The 19,876-nt window shown below is 39.6% G+C and overlaps 1 protein-coding gene across 27 annotated transcripts in view; it reads right to left on the minus strand.

The window, feature by feature from the left end:
* RIMS1 (regulating synaptic membrane exocytosis 1) overlaps positions 1–19,876 on the minus strand; it is a 521,656-nt gene that overhangs the window by 225,515 nt on the left and 276,265 nt on the right. For all 27 annotated transcript variants that reach the window (XM_074398079.1, XM_074398078.1, XM_074398076.1 and 24 more), the window contains 2 exons: positions 13,371–13,711; positions 8,622–9,487 (listed from right to left, as the gene is read on the minus strand). In XM_074398079.1, the coding sequence (XP_074254180.1) occupies positions 8,622–9,487; positions 13,371–13,711 (1,207 nt within the window). The remainder of the gene's footprint in view (positions 1–8,621; positions 9,488–13,370; positions 13,712–19,876) is intronic.

Below are 19,876 nucleotides of genomic sequence, written 5' to 3' on the forward strand. Positions count from 1 at the left end.
CTAAGGCCCACCAAAAGCAACTTGCCTTCAGCTGGCAAGCCAGCAATATAACTTTACTGTCCTACCTCAGGGGTATATCAACTCTTTGGCTTTGCATTAATCTTATTCGGAGAGACCTTGATTGCTTTTCCCTTCCAAAACATATCACACTGGTCCATTACATTCAAGACATTATGCTGATTGGACACTGTGAGCAGGAAGTAGCAAACACACTGAACTTACTGAGGAGACATTTGCATGCTAGAGGATGGGAAATAAATGGGACTAAAATTCAGGGAACTTCTGCCTCAGTAAAATTTCTAGGGGTCCTTGGTGTGGTGCTTGTCAAGATATTCCTTCTAAGGTAAAGGACAGGAGTGGCCCCTATTCCTATTGGCCCCTTCTACATTTCTAATGGCCCCTTCCATAACCAAGAAAGAAGCACAACACCTAGTGGGCCTTTTTGAATTTTAGAGGCAACATATTCCTCATTTGGGTGTGTTACTCCGGTCCATTTATCAAGTGACGTGAAAGGCTGCTAGTTTTGGATGGGGTCCAGAATAGGAAAAGACCCTACAACAGGTCCAGGCTGCTGTGCAAGCTGCTCTGCCACTTGGTCCACATGATCCAACAGATCCAATGGTGCTTGAGGTGTCAGTGGCAGATAGAGATGCTGTTTGAAGCCTTTGGCAGGCCCCGATAGGAGAATCATAATGGAAGTTTTTAAGATTTTGAGCAAGACCTGCCATCTTCTGCAGATAACTACTCTCCTTCTGAGAGAGCGCACTTGGCCTCTTACTGGGCTTTAATGAAAACTAAACATTTGACCATGGGTCACGTCACCATGTGACCTGAACTGAGTGCTTTCTGACCCACCTAGCCGTAAAGTGGGGAGTGGACAGCAGCGTTCCATCATCAAATATACACATGATTGGGCTCAAGCAGTTCCTGAAGGCACAAGTAAGTTACATGAGGAAGTGGTTCAAATGCCCATGGTCTCCACCCCTGCTACCCTACCTTCTCTCCCTCAGCCTGCACTGATGGTCTCATCAGGAGTTACCTGTGATCAGTTGACAGAGGAAGAGAAGACTAGGACCTGGTTCACAGATGGTTCTCTACCATATGCAGGCACCACCTGAAAGCGGACAGCTGCAGCACTATAGCCCCTTTCTATTTTTTTTTTTCTTATTTTTGTTTTTTTGAGCCAGAGTTGTCTTGTTGCCAGGCTGGAGTGCGATGGCATGATCTCGGCTCACCAACCTCCGTTTCCTGGGTTCAAGTGATTCTCTTGCCTCAGCTCCCAAGTAGCTAGGATTACAGGCATGTACCAACACCCCTGGCTAATTTTGTATTTTTAGTAGAGACAAGGTTTCTTCATGTTGGTCAGGCTGGTCTCGAACTTCCAACCTCAGGTGATCTGCCTGCCTCGACCTCAAAAAGTGCTGGGATTACAGGTGTGAGCCACTGCGCCTGGCCCATTACAGCCCCTTTCTAGGACATCCCTGAATGATAGCAGTGAAGGCAAATCTTCCCAGGGGGCAGAACTTCGAGCAGTGTACCTGGTTGGGCACTCTGTGTGGAAGGAGAAATGGCCAGATGTGTGATTATACACTGATTCATGGGCTGTGGCCAATAGTTTGGCTGGATGGTGAGGGACTTGGAAGTAGCATGACTGGAAAATTGGTGACAAAAAAATTTGGGGAAGAGGTATGCCCATAGACCTGTCTGAGTGGTCAAAAACTGAAACTAAAGATATTTGTATTCCATGTGAGTGTTCACCATGTATGACCTCCATAGAGGAGAATTTTAATAATCAAGTGGATAGGATGACTTGTTCTGTGGATATCACTCAGCCTCTTTTCTCAGCCACCCCTGTCATCATCCAATGGGCCCATCAACAAAGTGGCCATGGTGGCAGGGATGGAGGTTATACATGGGCTCAGCAACATGGACTTCCACTCACCAAGGCTGACCTGGCTGTAGCCACTGCTGAGTGCCCAATTTGCCAGCAGCAGTGACCAACAGTGAGCCCTTGATATGGCACCATTCCTCAGAGTGATCAGCCAGCTACTTGGTGGCAGGTTGATTATATTGGACCTCTTCCATCATGGAAGGGGCAGCGGTTTGTCCTCACTGGAACAGACACTTACTCCGAATACAGGTTTGCCTATCCTGTATGCAATGCTTCTGCCAAGACTACCATCCATGGACTCACGGAATGCCTTATCCACCATCATGGTATTCCAGACAGCATTGCCTCTGATGAAGGCACTCACTTTACGGCTACTTCTTACTGTGGTTACAAAGTGCAACTGGTCTCATGCTCATAAAATTCACTGGTCTTACCATGTTCCCCACTGTCCTGAAGCAGCTGGATTGACAGAACAGTAGAATGGCCCTTTGAAGTCACAATTAAAACACCAACTAGGTGACAGTACTTTGCAGGGCTGGGGCAAAGTTCTCCAAAGGGCTGTGTATGCTCTGAATCACCGTCCAGTATATGGATGATGTTCTCCCATAGCCAGGATTCACGGGTCCAGGAATGAAGAGGTAGAAGTAGAAGTGGCACCACTCACCATCATCCCTAGAGACTAGCTAGGAAAATTTTTGCTTCTGTTCCCACAACATTATGTTCTGCTGGTCTAAAGGTCTTAATTCCAGAAGAAGGAACCTGTTACCAGAAGACACAACAATGATTCCATTAAACTGGAAGTTAATATTGCCACCTGGCCACTTGGGTTCCTCCTACCTTTTGGTTAATAGGCTAGGAAGGGAGTTACAGTGTAGGCTTGGGTGACTGATCTGGACTATCAAGATGAAATCAGTCTACTACTCCATAATGGAGGTATGGAAAAGTATTCCTGGAATACAGGAGATCCCTATTATCATGCCTGTAGTTTCCCATTTACCTTAATGGGAAACTACAACAGCCCAATCCAGGCAAGACAACAAATGGCCCAGACCCTTTAAGAATGAAAGTTTGGGTCTCTCTACCAGGTAAAAAACTACAACTTGCTGAGGTGCTTGCTGAAGGCAAAGGAAATACGGAATGGGTAGTGAAATAAGGTAGTCATCAATTCCAGCTATGATCACGTAACCAGTTGCAGAAATGAGAAATGAAATTGTCATGAGTATTTCTTCCTTATTTTGTTAATAACAAATTTGTGCATGTATACACTTGCACAAAAAAGAAATCTTCATCTTATTTCCTTTTCCCTTTATCATGTGACATAAGATTTATTGACTTCGTATCAGCATTTAAGTGTTAACTTTATTTAATAGCATTTTATTTGGGGAGTGGTATGTCTCTGGTTGTATGAAGGATAGTTATATTACATTGAGCATAATTATGACTTTATTATTGTCTTTATTTGAAGATTATGTATGATTTCAGGATATGTATATGGGTTCAAGTTGACATGGGGTAGACTTGTGATGATTAATATTGAGTGTCAACTTGATTGGAATGAAGGATGCAAAGTATTATTCCTGGGTGTGTCTGTGAGGGTGTTGCCAAAGGAGATTAACATCTGAGTCAGTGGACTGGGAAAGGCAGACCTACCCTCAATCTGGGCAGGCACAATCTCATCAGCTGCTAGCTCGGCCAGAATAAAAGCAGACAGAACATGAAAAGACTAGACTAGTTTAGCCTTCCAGCCTTCCATCTGTGTGGGATGCTTCCTGTCCTCAATAATCAGACTCCAAGTTCTACAGCTTTGGGACTTCAACTGGCTTCCTTGCTCTTCAGCATGCAGACAGCCTATCGTGGGACCTCACCTTATGAAGGTGTGACTCAAGACTGCTTAATAAACTCCCCTTTATATATGCATCTATCCTATAGTTCTGTCCCTCTAGAGAACATTAATACACATATCAATCTCCATCAACAGATATCTGGGCCAGGCATAGTGGCTCACACCTGTAATTCCAGCACTTTGGGAGGCCGAGTTAGGTGGATCACGAGATCAAGAGATCGAGACCATCCTGGCCAACATGGTGAAACCACATCTCTATTAAAAATACAAAAAAATAGCTGGGCCTGGTGGCACGTGCCTGTAGTCCCAGCTACTTGGAAGCCTAAAGCAAGAGAACTGCTTGAACGTGGGAGATGGAGGTTGTAGTGAGCCAAGATTGCACCACTACACTCCAGCCTGGTGACAGAGTGAGACACTGTCTCACCAAAAAAAAAAAAAAAAAAAAAAAAAGAGCTAACTGGACACAAAGTATATACATTTTTATTTAACACCTTCATTACTTCAGGAAAAAAAATGTGTTAAAATAGTATTAAGACACAAAAGGCAGTCAAGAGAGTTTACCCGCTGTCTGACTTCACAAGCCCATAAAATAATACGTAACTTACGAAGAGTAGTCATTGGCAGGTGAGCTGACTGATCCCATAAACATATATTACATTCCAAAGATATCTATTTTAAGTTAGGCTGCAGCAATAATAACAGAATTAGCTTTCCTTTTCTTTTCTTTTTTTTTTTTTTTTTTTTTGAGACAAAGTCTCTTTCTCTTGACCAGGCTGGAGTACAATGGTATGATCTCCACTCACTGCAACCTCCACTTCCTGGGTTCAGGTATTTCTCCTGACTCAGCCTCCTGAGTCGCTGGGACTTGTAGACACAAGCTGCCACACCCCCTGTAATTTTTTGTATTTTAGTAGAGATGGTTTGCCATGTTGTCCAGGCTCATGTCCAACTCCTGAGCTCAGGCAATCTGCCCTCCTTGGCCTCCCAAATTGCTGGGATTACAGGCATGAGCCACTGCGCCTGGTCAGAATGAGCTTTCTTAATTGTTCCTATATATAGTATGAGATTGTGTGGGCACATATATATGGGGGGGACACATATACATGCAATTTGGACATAGAATGAGGAAGCAAAGTAATGTTTAAATAAAATTATAATATTTTATATATAATGTATTATGTAATTCCGCAATTATAAAGAAAGCCAAAAAGCTGCAAACAGTCCCCCTAAATACAAAAACAGCAAGAAACACTCAAGAACCCCAACACTTCTACAAGGATAATGACCAGCACCATTAAATTTAGGATTGTGGCCAGTTTAAATCTCAGTGAACAGAAGCAACTTGAGGAGAATCTTCAAAATAAGCACATACTTTTTATATTATATTGAAGCATTTTCTATAAAAGCACCATCTAATGCAGGTGTCCCCAGACTTTTTACACAGGGGGCCAGTTCACGGTCCCTCAGATCGTTGGTCGGCCGCCACATACTGTGCTCCTCTCACTGACCACCAATGAAAGACGTGCCCCTTCCTGAAGTGCGGCGGGGGGCCGGATAAATGGCCTCAGAGGGCCGCATGCAGCCTGCAGGCCGTAGTTTGGGGACGCCTGATCCAATGGAACGTTTTGTGATAATCATTCCTGAGCACCAGGCTTTTTGGCTAGTTCTTCAGAAGAAGGAAACTTTTAAGTTCATTTTATTTTAATAAATTGAAATAGCTACATGGGGCCTACAGTAACATACAGTGAAAATTTAGACTGCCACACAATATTCCCACAACTTTTGGAATATAAACTTTTTACCTCAAAATTACTACCTAAAACACAACACGTAACACCTTGCTTGATACAATACTTGTGAAGTACAGTTGATGCTTGAACCCAGGGGTTAGGAGTGTTGTTACCCCCGAATAGTCAGGAATTTGAGCATAACTTTTGATCCAGAAGACCTTAACTACTAATAGTCTACTGTTGACCAGAACCTACTACTTACTGATAGTATAAACAGTCAATTAAAATTAACATAAATTCTGTATGTTATATGTATCATATACCCTATTCTTACAATAAAGTAAGCTTATAACAAAGTAAAAGAAAATGTTATTAAGGAAATCATAAGGAAGAGAAAATGTATTTACTAGTCATTAAGTAAGAGTGGATCATCAAAAAGGTCTTCATCCTCATTGTCTTCACATTGAGGAGGAGGAGAAAGATGCTTGCTGTCTTGGGATGTAAGAGGCAAAAGTGGAGGAGATGAAAGGGGAGGCAGGAAAGGCAGGCACACCTGGTGTAACTTTATGGCAATGCATGGTAATTTCTGTCTGACATTTTTGCTTTTCTGTTTCTCTAAAAATATTTCTGTATGGTACCAATCTTTTCTCCACCATTTGATTTAGTGTCATTGTCTCTATCACAGAAGGATCCATGTGGTAAAAGAAGTCAAAAGGAGTCTTTAATTTAACAGGAACCCTCTACCATACTGTCTAATGTCAGTCTGTTTTCTGGCACTGCTTCTTTTATATCTTCTTCTTCACTGTCTGTCATTGGTTAAGAAGCACTCATCCATCAAGCCATCTTCTGTTAATCCCTCTACTGTGGTATCTATTAAGTCTGGAATCTATATTTAGAAACCCTTCACTCCACACCTTTTTTCCATCATATCCATAATCTCTTTCATGATTTCCTTGATTTGCCTTCTCATAAATCCTGTGAAGTCAAGTACAACATCTGATATACTTTTCTCTAGAAGTAATGAATTGTTTGGGGTCTGATGGCTTTCATGTTTTTCTTTTTTTTTCTATAACAACGATGGCATCTTCAATGGTGTAATCTTACCAGATTTTCATGATGTTCTATTTATTGGGGTTCTCTTTCATAGTGTTACAATCTTGTCCATACAGTACTATGTGAAATGAACCTTTAAAGTCCAGAAGCTGAATTGGAATCTTTGTGTCTGGAGGCAAGTAAACCACTTCAACACCTTCGTGTTGAACTCACGAGGTTCTGGGTAGTTAGGGGCATTGTTCAATATAAAAAGAACTTTAAAAGACAGTCCCTTACTAGCAATGTACTTCCTAACTTGACGGACTCTTGTCTAGGCCTTCTTGTACAACCAAAAGGCTGGCAGTTAGTGTTTATGTTTTTCCTTCACTGCTCCGGGGGTTAGCAGCTTTACACCTAGCGGCAGCCCTTACTGCATTTGCACAAAACAGTAGAGCTAGGCTATCCCTTCCTGCCTTAGATCCTAGTGCTTGCTTCTCTTCCTTACTACTAAATGTCCTTTATGGCACTTATTTTTTGCTAAATAAAGCACTTTGCATTAAAAACCTCTGCAGGCACACACCCTTTCTCCTCAATAGTTAATTCTTAATGGCAACTAGAACTCACCTCTGTTGGTCCACAGAAGCTGCTTCTACTTTTATTTTGACATTTTAAAAAAGCCAAACCTCTTTCTGAAATGATCAAGCCATCCTTTTCTGGCATTAAATTCTCTAGCTTTAGGTCCTTCACTATTCTTCTGCTTTGTCATATACTGACTTTGCTTTTCTTTTTTCTATAGCGTCTATAGATATGATTTCTTATAGCAACCCTGCACCCACATAAAAGCTGCACTTGTAATGCAAGATAAAAGTTTTTCACAAAAAGTGCAAGGGTTTTGCTTCTGCTGGCATAGCTGCAGCAACAGCATCACAAATTTCTTTTTCAACAGTGGTCCTTACATTGGATTAATTTATCTTGAAATGGCAGGCAACTGCAGCTGCAGACCTCAAACTGCAATACACATCAAGCAATTCTAATGTCATGACTTTGCTTCTTGGGAGCACTTCTAGTGTCACTAATGACACTCTGTATGTGTCTCATAGCATTATTCACGGTATTATTCATAGTATTGCACTGAACATCACAAATATATGTGAGAACAAGATACCATGCCATTTACTGGAGAAAGAAACTGCTCAAAGGGAGATGATAAGCATCACAGGGCATTTTAAAGTGATGCATGCAATACTAAAGTGCACTTCAAGAGGCTCAGAAATTAATACAGTAATACAGTATGCACTGTAGTTCATTTTATAGTTAAGATTTAATACCGCACCTTTACATGTGTTTACATTTCTTCCCACTGCAAATGGTGCCATATACAATCTATGTGTATACATTTTATTAATTTTAACTTTTTATAATATATTCATGTACATTTTATGGTAGTAAATGATAAAACAGACTAGTAAGTATATATATTGTATGCATTCATGACATACCAAACTTTTTCTTATTTTCTTAAAATATTTCTGGGCTACACTGTTCATCCACAAGTTTTTTGAAATTGCTGCAAATCTCAAAAAAAAAAAAATTCGTCTATTTATTGAAAAAAAAAATTCACGTATAAATGGACCCATCCAGTGCAGTTCAAATCCGTGTTATTCAAAAATAAACTGTAATTTGTTCACAAATTGTGAGAAAGATTAATTTGAAGTTTGAAAAAAAAAAACTACCTTTACAGTTGGAATATTACATAACTGACATTTTAAAATGTCATTTTCCTTTATAAGGCGTACTTTTCATTTTCATTTTCTAGCAAATAGTTTTTCACTGAACAATAAATCCACCCTAAAATACCTTAAAAATATTAGCCTGCATACCAAATTTACCAGAATGACAGGAGGCAAAATCACCAAGAACCCTTGTAGCCTAACTTTGGAGCTTGTTGTGTTTTAAAATCTCACAAATCAATCAATCAATCAAATTAAATTAATTTTTAAAAAAAGACCTTCCACTGGAGGTAACGCCATCTACCTGTGAGAATTCCCAGCCTCGCCGCTGAATCCAGCACCTCGCCCGGCACACACGCCTCTGCGCCTGGCTGCGGCCGGCGCCGCCCCCTTACCTTTCTCGCTGACGCTCTCGCTCTCCAGCTCCACGTCCTCGCAGCTGGTGTACTCGGGAGTCGACACGCCCTCCTCCTCAGAGCTGCTCACCGACATCTGCCGCTTCTTGCCGCCCCTCTTGGACCTGTGCGGCTTGGGCGGGGACGGCCGCACCGACTCAGACTGGTCTGAGCTCAGCGAGTCGTTCCGCAGCATGGTCTCCACCTTCTCACGCTTCGCCTTCCGGATGAGGACTGCCGAACTAGGGTCCAGGCGGCTCTGCTTCCTGAGGGGCTCCTGGGCTTTGAGCTCCGGGGTTTCTGCGGAAACCGGCCCATGCCTGGGCGCTGGCGGGCTGTGGTTCGTTAGCTGCTTGGCGCCCGGCGCCCTGGTCTCCGCAGTCCTCTCAGCCGAGTAGGCCCGCGGCGAGTCCGGAGGCGAGGCCCTGGCCGCCACCGGCGCACGTTTGCCGACCTTGCCCTCCGGCAGCGCGGCGCCCTCCTCGGTGCGCGGGAGCGCCACGTCGCTGTGGCGCCGCTCGTGCCTCGCGCGGGACACCCGGGCGTGCATGCGCATCTGCTGCTCCTCAGGCGGCGGTTTCACCGGATACCTAGCCAGGTTCGGGTCGCTGCGGTACCTGGTCTGATACTCCTCCTCTTTCCTTTGCTTTTCCTCATCCGCCGCTTTGCCCTCATACCGTTTTTCTGGCACGTCTGCATAATCCTGTGATCGCCCTTTCTCAAGCCTTCGGCTTTCCCGCCTTTCTTTGCGCTCCCGTTCTTCGACGGCCCCCTCCCCGGGCTGCGCTGAGGTCTTTGGCACGCGTTTCCGCTCGCTCCTCGGGGCTCCTTTGCCATTCTGCTCAGAAAGCCCTGGAGTCTTCTTTCTATGATATATAAAGGAACGTCAAGGAGAGCAATTTATAAACTTAGAGACTAGACATAAAAATCATGTTTTCTTCTCATTCCAGTCTTAAATCATTTGTTACAATAATTAGTTATAATTTGATGTGTAATTAAAAATGTGGATGATAACCACATTAAAAGGCTGTATCTGATGAGCCTTTTAAATATGGCTCCTTTGTGGGACAGTATATTCAGGGACTTAAAAATTTGGTTTCACATTTAGAATTTTTAAAACAAATTAACCAGATCAATTAAAAATTAATTTCAATAAATGAACAAGTTTTGTGCTAATTTCTGCTTGTGACAAAGAAATATGTTTTAGATGAAAATAACAGATAATATAGGAGCAAAATATATACATATCACTTCAAACTAAATATATACTCAATATATATTTGGATAATACATATTGGCAATCTTTTATTATAGCTGAAACTTTTAAAGCAATGTTAATACAAGCATGTCCATTTCAGAAATCAAATCTAATAGCACTTCTTGAATAGTGGAAGAAAAGTAATTTTAACTTGATCATGTGCACTCACTTTTAAAGGAAGTTGGTTAGGAAAAATATGGCTAACACATAGTTTTCATTTTTCCTTCCTCAGATAAAAATAAATAGAAATACTAAAATTTTTGAAATTGTTATTCATTCTCATTCTCTCTCCCTCTTCTTCCTTTCAGGATATGGTCCTAAAGAGGAAAACAGTTTGAGTCCTATTTTTCTTTTCATGCTGTCAAAGGCACTGCCAAATATAAAAATAAAGGAAAAGGGTTTGGCTATCTTTGAATCTTGTATAGGTATCATTCAGTTGTTCCTTTCAAGTCCTTCTCTGTACACTGAAGTGCACCTGATTTTGGAAAGTCCCAGCAGTTATACCAGAAGTTACAAAAAGTAGGTGACAACAAGGTGTCCTGACACTGGATGATCTAACATGCACTTAAAATGGACCTAAGGTTGTGCTGGGAATGCTAAGGTCCACAGAGAGGGCTCTCGAGAGGTAACATCATTTGATTGGAAATGCAAAGGCAGATGTCATGAACGAAAATTGAGAAAAAAAATACTAGATAGGAAAAAGTGGGGCAATTTCTATCGTGGGTTTCCAAAGTATCAGTTGCTAAGATATGTTTTGGGGTGAGTTTGAGGAAAGGCTAGTAATGGTAGAGAGAAAGGGTAAAGGGTGTCAAGTGGCACAGGAAAACAAAGCAGAAGCATGGTGAGTTCTCCTTGAGGTATTTAGATTATGCTGGCCCTTTGAAGTGAAAGGGATTTGGATCTGAAGGTGGAACCGTAAGGGTGTTGGAATTTTACAATGTAAGGGATCTAATGGGAACACATATTAATTATTATCAAATATAGTTTTCATAAGAGTGTGATGGTTGCACTACATTTAGCAGCTCATTGAAGCATAGTTGCTCTTGTTAGAAGTTTACATCGAATCAATTTACTTTTCTTGAAATGCTGATAAATAATACTTACCTTGCAGGGTCATGTGAGGATTAGACACACCACTTGTGAAGACGTTTTATGAAAGGGTAGAGTGTTATGCAAATGGAAGGAGTTCTCCAGTGTCTCTGATTCTTTTATACTTTTATTCTTTTTATTCTTTTATACTGATTCTAATTATACTTTTTCTCATCTCTACCTTTAATTGTTCTGTTTCCACTAATTCCTTGTCAGTGTACAAAATATGGTCAAGAATTCTTATTTCTTCAGTAATTTAAAACAAATAAAGAATGTCTTTTCTTTCAATCTTGCTTCTCTCTGAAGTTGCCCAGCTCTTTACCACTGGCCACTTCTCTTCCTGCTCTTGTACCTCCCAATTCCTCACTGCTTTCCTATGAATTTATATCATTAGTAAAGGTATTTGTCCCTATCAATCTTCTAATTTTAACTAGAAGTCAGAACAAAAAGTCTCTATTCAGCCCTTGTTACTGAATTTTTGTAGTTTTTCACTACATGTAAAACAGAACTCTTTCCTCTTGAGAAACTTCACAGCTCCAAATTGTCTTACTTAAAAGTATCATCTTCCAACCAGTTCCAAGCTGCACCTTCAGTATTTTTGTCTCTTCTTCTTCCACAACAATTTGTCACCAAATGCTATTAATTCTACCTTCCCTAAGATATCTCTGTTGTCCTTTCTATCCTTCTCCAAATAGTTTAGTTACACTCATTCTCTCTTCTTATACTGCCCTCTTATACTGTCTCTAGCTCCCTTATAACTCCTGAGTATCTTATAAAGCTTAATTCAGAAGTCACTTCCTCTTTCCTAGAGCTCTCAAAGTACTATCCATATTGCCTAGCTTTGATCTAATTAGCATCCCGGTTAATTGCTTAGGTGTCTGTCTTCCCTAGGATAGTGTGTGGTCTCTTCCCTAGGATACGTCAGAAAACAGACTATGTAATGTTCTAATCATCTTGATACCCTCTGGTTCCTGGCACAGTGTTTATCTACAGTAAATATGCAATGACTACTGGCTTGAATAATAGCTACATTTACTGAAAGCCTACCATGTTCCAGCTTGGGAACACATGTTCTTTTCTAATACCTACCACAACCCTGCAAGTGAGTTTTTAACCGCGTATTGTGACAAAGCCAGGACTGGAATCCAGACCTGTTTAACTTTGAAGTCCTTACTCTTTTACTGTATGGGCTTTGTTGGAAAAGGGGTTCAAAAGCTTTCCTTGGAGCCTCCTTTCTCCATGTGATGGTTACACATTCAAAAACAACAAGCCCAATCCAGGTCCTAACAAAAGTCCTGGCCCCCAAACCATGAGCTTCATGAAGATAAGGGGTCTGTCTTCCTTGTCAACACTTTTTCCCAGTGCATAGCTTCATGTTTACCCATGAATACATTTTTGAATGAATCAACCAATCAAAGTAAATAATCTGATCATATTAGCCCCTGTTTAAATATTCAGTGGCTTCCCTTTCTGCCTACAATGAAAGTGATAAAATGTAACCTGGGTCAGGTGTGGTGGCTCACACCTATAATCCCAGCACTTTGGGAGGCCGAGGCAGGCAGATCACGAGGTCAAGAGATTGAGACCATCCTGGCCAACATGGTAAAACCCATTTCTACTAAAAATACAAAAATTAGCTAGACGTGGTGGTGCATGCCTGTAGTCCCAGCTACTTGGGAGGCTGAGGCAGGAGAATCACTTGGACCCAGGAGGCAGAGGTTGCAGTTAGCCGAGATTGTGCAACTGCACTCCAGCCTGGAGACAGTGAGACTCCGTCAGAAAAAAAAAAAAAAAAGTAACCTGTCCCTTCACTACCTCACCAGCCTTTTCTCCTCAGCATTCCCTCTACTTCTTGCACTGTAGCCAGTAGCTATCCTTTAGGAGGTCCTCACATTGGGCTTGTTCCCTCAGGCAATATGCCTGTGCAGATCCTGGAGCACCCATCCTAACCTTCTGGTTAATCCCAAAGTCACTCTTTGGAGCTCAGCATAAAAGAAATTTCCTTAAAGAAGGCTTCTCTGATGTGTCCACATATACCTTCTAATAGGTCAGATTCCCCCATTATATCCTCTCAGAGCACACTTTTAATTAAAGGGCTAGTTTTAAGTGAAACATGATCTAAGAGCTTTTCTGAGTTCACCCTTGGAAGTCGGTACCTAAGCTGGGTGACTTAGTTCATGTTTATATCTGTGCATGACAAGAAAGAAAAGCTTTTCAACAATGATCTCCTAAGGAATACATTCTAGAGATAGACAACACCACTCAGGCCTGATGTTTTTCCATGTGTGGCCTGAGAAGTACTACTTCCACATATTCCTTTTAGTAGAAGTTAAAGTTTTGAAAATGGGTTTGTTCTCCTAGCAAAACCTTGCCTTTTGCTTACAGGGTGAAAGAACTATTACCTCTCTCTAGGAGGTTCACTTCTAGACCTGGATGAAGCCTGCTTCTGTTCAGGCCCCAAGGCTTGCTGCGAGGGCTCAGCCCCTTTGCTCCTGTCTGGTGGTGCGCTGGGAGGAGCACTGTCCTGGGAGGAGGCAGCTGCTGTGCTCAGGGGTGTCTGAGATCGTGATCGCTCTTGGAGTCGTGCTTTCTTTTCTCTTGGTACCTCAGTGCCAGTACCTGTAGCTGTATCACTCAGGGTTCCATCCTGGCTTGTCTGCTGAGGGCCACTTCCAAAGAACCATGCCCCAGATTTGGTTAAGATTTCTTGTTGCTTTCGACACAAATTGCATACCCACATAACCTATTTGAAGAGGAAAGAACAATATAAATTTTTATGCCCTCTTGGAAGTAACTTTTCAGTATATTAAAATGTCTTTAAGAAAAAAAGAACAGTATTTATCTTCATATTTATCCTTGCAAATTTCTTGTGAAAATGGTATTCCTACAAGTCACAAATATATGAATGCCTAGACAGGAACTTGTCTGAAACTAGAGTGCCTCTGGGAAGCCAGAGTACGAGTTTCTCAGCATTTCTAATGTGTTGATTGTGAGTTTCCTTTTACCATATATCTGTCATATTTTGTATGATTGACTCTGGAGTGTTAGTAGAAATGTTCTAAGCAGGCTAGTTATTAGAAAAATGTTACCAGGAACTACAGAATCAACATATATATATATACATAAACCTCAGTACTTGAAAGTATTTAAAAGAAGGCTGTCTCATCCACAATTAAAGGCAATATTAATATTAAAAATATTCATATGAAAGAAAAATAAAAAGGTAAGCACACAAAAAATGTCACTCTTTATATTTTCTCTAGTTTCTCAGTAATAAACCTTAAGCTTATTTTATGCTATAAAATATAATTTTCCATGCATATATTTACTAAAGTAATAAATCTGAGTCTGAGTCTGAGTCTGAGTTTATTCATATGTGACCACTCCAATGTAATGTTCCCCAAGGAGAGCTATTTGGGAACCATCATTTAGCAACATATCCACTGATGATTAATTATAAGATGTAGCACCACTTAAACCTATATATCTGTTCTCCATTTAATGACCTTTAAAACGAATGTAGTAATGAGGATTATCATAATAAAAAATAATAACAGCAGCAATGACTAGCTGTCAGAGGGCAAAGATAGGTGCAAACAGCTCCATGAGCCTTCTTTTCAAATATCCTCAGTACCTCTGTTTTTTTGTGCTGTGACTTTACATCGCTGCTTCAGTTGCTTTCCTCCAAAGGCATTTCCGGTGTTTTGTGTTTGTTGGTTTGTACTTTAGAAACAGCCTCCAAAGGAAAAGCTAGTTACCAAACTCTAGGCTTCCTTTTCACAAATACTGGCTCTGACCAATCAATAAGTACTCAAAAATATTGCATCAGGATGAATAAATCTTAGATACATTAATTGAGAAGCACTAGGAAATAGTAAAAGAAGTATTGTTTAGTAGGTCAAATGAAGAAAATGAACTACTGAAAATATTCAGATAAATGGGGAAAAACTGTAACTATAGCCATAGAATAAAATGAAGCTAAAATAAGAATAAGACAGAAAAAAAAGTAATACATTTTTTAACAGGAAAATACTGCAGATGAATTAAGAACTGCTTTCCAGGCAAGAAAACTCAAATTGTAATACAGGAAAAACTACGACTGAAGAGAATTCTTGCTGTAAAAAAATTTTAAATTCATGAAGGTTAATTGATTTATTTAGACTTTCCTGGTCATAAAATGAAGTGGACTAGGTTCAAAAAAGCAGTTAGGTATAACATCTACACAATTATAATCAATATTATGGAATTTTCATTTACTAAGATGTCAAACAAGATGAACAATTTATTGCATAAGCCTATATCAAAATAAGGAGTTTATGCAAAGTGACTTCAATTTAAGTGCTAGCCAAATTAGGCTATATTTTACCAAATGTATTACTAAGATGGTCCCTCAGAAGTCCAGATTATTTGAACATGGACATATCAAGGATAACATTAAAAGGCGTGATACTCCAGGGCCAGGACCTTCACTTTAAGAGTCAGTGACACTGAGTCTCTTCTTCCGAGAATCCTGAGTGGGAACAGGGGACATATGTGTGTCAAGGAGGTTGTTTTTGTTTTTTGTTGTCTCTTTAGCTGACAAGACAATGATAATCGAGTCTGAAATCATGTAATTCAAGAAGATTGGTATGAAATTTTGACTATTTTACATCAACTAAGAAGACATTAAATTTGTATTTAGACTAATAATAAGCAACTTACTACTCATCATTTAAAGCAGGTTTTTTCAGGTGCAGTACCTGACATTCAGCTTGTTTTTCTTAGACTAATAAACAACTTACTGCTCATCATTTAAAGTAGGTTCTTTTCAGCCACGTTCGGTGGCTGACACCTGTAATTCCAGCACTCTGGGAGGCTGAGGCAAGATTACCTGAGGTCAGGAGTTCGAGACCAGCAGGCCCAACATGGTGAAATTCTGTCTCTACTAAAAATACAAAAATCAGCTGGGTGTGGTGGCAAACACCTGTAATCCCAGCTACTTTGGAGGCCGAGGCAAAAGAATCACTTGAACCCAGGCAGTGGAGGTTACAGTGAGTCAAGATCCCACCACTGCACTCCAACCTAGGCGATAAGAGTGAGACTCCATCTCAAAATAAATAATAAATAATATAAAATAAAATAGGTTCTACAGAAATATCAAGGTATACTTAGGATAAATAGCCAGCTTTTATAAAATCATTCAGAAAATACACAAATTTACAGTTTCTAAAATTGAATAAAGCTAAATAAAGAAGCATGAAGGAGCAAAATAATACTGATAGAAGGGTAAAGGACACTCTTCATTTTACATCTGAATATTTTCTAGAAATGGTTATCACAATTTTATTTTGATTGCTTCACATTTTTAAATGTTACAAAAATGGGTCAATGATAACTGCCAGATTTGAGCATGTTCCAAATTTTGAATAGGTGCAGAATTGCTATCAGATCAATTAAAAGAAACACAGCTTATTATTAAATAAGTTGAATTGTACAATTTAATTTCATTTCCAACTTATTTGAAAAGTTAAAATTAATGACTATGTAAAAAGAGCATAGGCATTTTAAATAATATTCTTAAAATACTGTATATTCATTTAAGTCTGTGATGCTTCATTAATTTTTTCTATTTTTAACATTTAGTAAAATATTGTATAATTCCAAACTTTTCCTGACTTATTTCCTTGTACACCACATTTTTAAATTTATATTTTTAAATTAACTATCAGTGTAGACAATCCATCCTCCAAACTGAAAGTAAAATTAATCATAAAATGTTAAAATATTTATTTTTATTAAACTATCACCTCCCAGTCTCTATTTTCAGTTCTATAAATTAATTGTACCACAAATTTTACAAATGAAAAATGAATTGCTCATGAGTTATAAAGAAATATATAAGATTACAATACAATATTGTCTAACATTTCCACAGTTCATGCCAAATACTGCAGACATCGACAACACATTTTTTGAAGTCAGTATTCAGTATTATATTTGTCTGAAGCTACAGATAATACAAGAGTGCAGTGGGGAGACATTTTTAACCAATTTTTTTTTTAAAAGTAACTTTGTAACAGATTTTTTAAAAGTAATCTTTAATTTTTAAAAAGTAAATTTTGTTAAACAAGTAATTTTTTAAAAATGTAACTTCGCCTATTAAAAAATGCTATTTATTTAAAGCACACAAACACACCTTTTAGAAATTGCACTATGCAGAATTATACCCTGATTACATACCCTGGGATGTGTTCCAAATTAATCTAAACTAAAGTAGGCCTGTGCAATAATTTATCTTTTAACAATTCACAGATGTTAACCAATCACATACAAACTCGATTCAAATATTGTGATGTTACATGACTTTTGAAACACCATGCCACATATCAGAAAAATATGAAGGATTGAAAATTGTATTCTGACCTTTTGCTGTAACTGCATTTTTAATTGTCTTTTCCTCTTAATCCGTAAGCAGTACAATAAACTATTTTATAAAACCCACAGGAATTTTTTACCCAGAGAAATAAAAATTGCAACACTTTCTACTATACATATACAAAAAATTCCAGAGATAAAACTGCATGTTTGGCAGAAAAGCTAAAAAGGTATTCAAATGGAAGAAATATTTTACACTTGCCTTCACATGAAAATTTGCAGAGCCAGACACACAGAACAAAAGAAATATGCCCTAGATTTATTCTTGATATTACTAAGGTGATGCATGATGAGGTGCAGAATTCTTTTTTTTTTTTTTTTTTTTTTTTTTTGAGATGGAGTTTCACTCTTTTTGCCCAGGCTGGAGTGCAATGACATGATCTCCGCTCACTGCAACCTCCGCCTCCCAGGTTCAAGCAATTCTGCTGCCTCCCCAGTAGCTGATTACAGGTGCCCACTACCACGCCCAGCTAATTTTTATATTTTTAGTAGAGACAGGGTTTCACCACGTTGGCCAGGCTGGTCTCAAACTCCTGACCTCAGCTGATCCACCCACTTTGGTCTCCCAAAGTGTTGGGATTACAGGCATTAGCCACTGCGTCTGGCCTAGAATTCTTATATTAACACAAATTTCTTGCTTGTAAGAATCCATCTGAGGTATTTAGTATTAGAAAGAATAAATATAAACATGGTTTTAAAAAAGACAGAAGATTTTGATTCAATTTTCATTTGATATATTTACAGATAAATTTTAAGATCGATTTTCATTAAATATAGGATGTTTCAAAAATTATTATACTACCATTTTGAAAAGCATGAAAAAGAAGATAGTCAATGTTAGTTATAGTTACTGCATTTTCTGAATACTTTTACTCATTTTCTTTATTCAGTAAGCACTCACTCCAGCAGAAACTGGAGACAAAATTATCAAGGTAATATATTAAGTTTGTTGACAAAAGTAGATGAGAGGGTAGAAAACAGTAGATGTTAGAATAAATGAGAATGAGTCCTCTTTGGTTCTTGTAGTGTGAGTGTGTATTTGGGTAAGAATGGGTGCATGTATATGGGCATGTCTCTCTTAGTCTTTTATTGTTATTGCTCTTTCATAAATTTATTTCTCTTTGGAATTTTATAAAATAAGTTATGTGGTTTTGTGAAAGACAAAAATGATATAGAATGTTTCTTTTTAATGATTAAATCACTCCTAATTCCACTGTCTTACTATTAGCCTCTTAATACAATTTTCTATAAAAATTTAAAATAACTGATATTCACTGTGAGTCTGTATCCTATTTATATATTTAATATTATAGCACAAGTATTTCTATGTGATTACAAATGTTTCTAAAGCATTTTAATATCTACAAAATATTCTATAGAGATGGAATATAACCTAGCCTTTAAACTGCTTATAATCGGAGGAGGATCCATGTTGGCCGAATAGGAACAGCTCTGGAGTGCAGTTCCCAGCAAAAACAATGCAGAGGGTGAGTGCACACTGCATTTCCAAACAAATTTTCACTGCCCACAGACCAAGAGATTCCCAGGCCGAAAAGCACCACAAGTTTTCAGCACAGCAGTTTCAGCTGGTGCCAGGTTGGTGCACAGAAACTCACACAAATCTTGGTGGCCATTTCAACTGGTGCCTGGAATGCCTGGGAGACAGAGCCACTCATTCAACTGAAAGGGAAGGGGCAGAGATAGGGAGCCAGGCGATCTGGCTCAGCGGGTACCATCCCCACAAAACAAGCAATCTGAAACATTCTGGATTGAGAGTTTCCTAGTAAGCACAGCTGGACCCAGGATGGTCCAGCTCAGTGTGCACAAGGGCAACCACCACTACAGAGGTTGTTCACACAGCAGCTGGGCAGAGGCAGCTCAGCAACGCCTCTGCTGGCAGATTGTGACTAGACTATTCCCTGTGGGGCAGGGCATCTATGAAAAAAGACAGCAGCACAATAGGAACTTATAAATAAAGCTGACCTTCCTAGAACAGAGCACCTGGGAGAAAAGGCAGTTATGAGTTCCATTGCAGTAGACTTAAAAGTACCTTCCCAGAATCTGTGCATGGAGCAACAGAGCTCCCAGCACAGCACTTAAGCTCCTAGAAGGGGCAGACTGTTTCCTCAAGAAGCTCCCAGATCCCTGTATGTCCAAAGAGATACCTTATAAAGGAGAGATCAGGCTGACATCTGGCAGGTACCCTTCTGTGACAAAGATAACAGAAGAAGAAACTGGCAGCAACTCTTAGTGTTCTTCAGCCCCCATGGTTGATCCCCAGGCAAGCAGGGTCTGGAATGGACCTCCAGCAGTCCTGCAGCAGAGGGGCCTGACTGTTAGAAGGAAAACTAAGAAACAGAAAGAAATAACTTCATCATCAACAAAAAGGATGTCCACTTGAAGACCCCATCCAAAAGTCACCAACTACAAAGACCACAGGTAGATAAAGCCATTAAGATGGGAAGAAACCAATGCAAAAAGAATGAAAACACAA

Source organism: Saimiri boliviensis, chromosome 4 (assembly GCF_048565385.1).
Source record: "Saimiri boliviensis isolate mSaiBol1 chromosome 4, mSaiBol1.pri, whole genome shotgun sequence".
NCBI lineage: Eukaryota > Metazoa > Chordata > Mammalia > Primates > Cebidae > Saimiri > Saimiri boliviensis.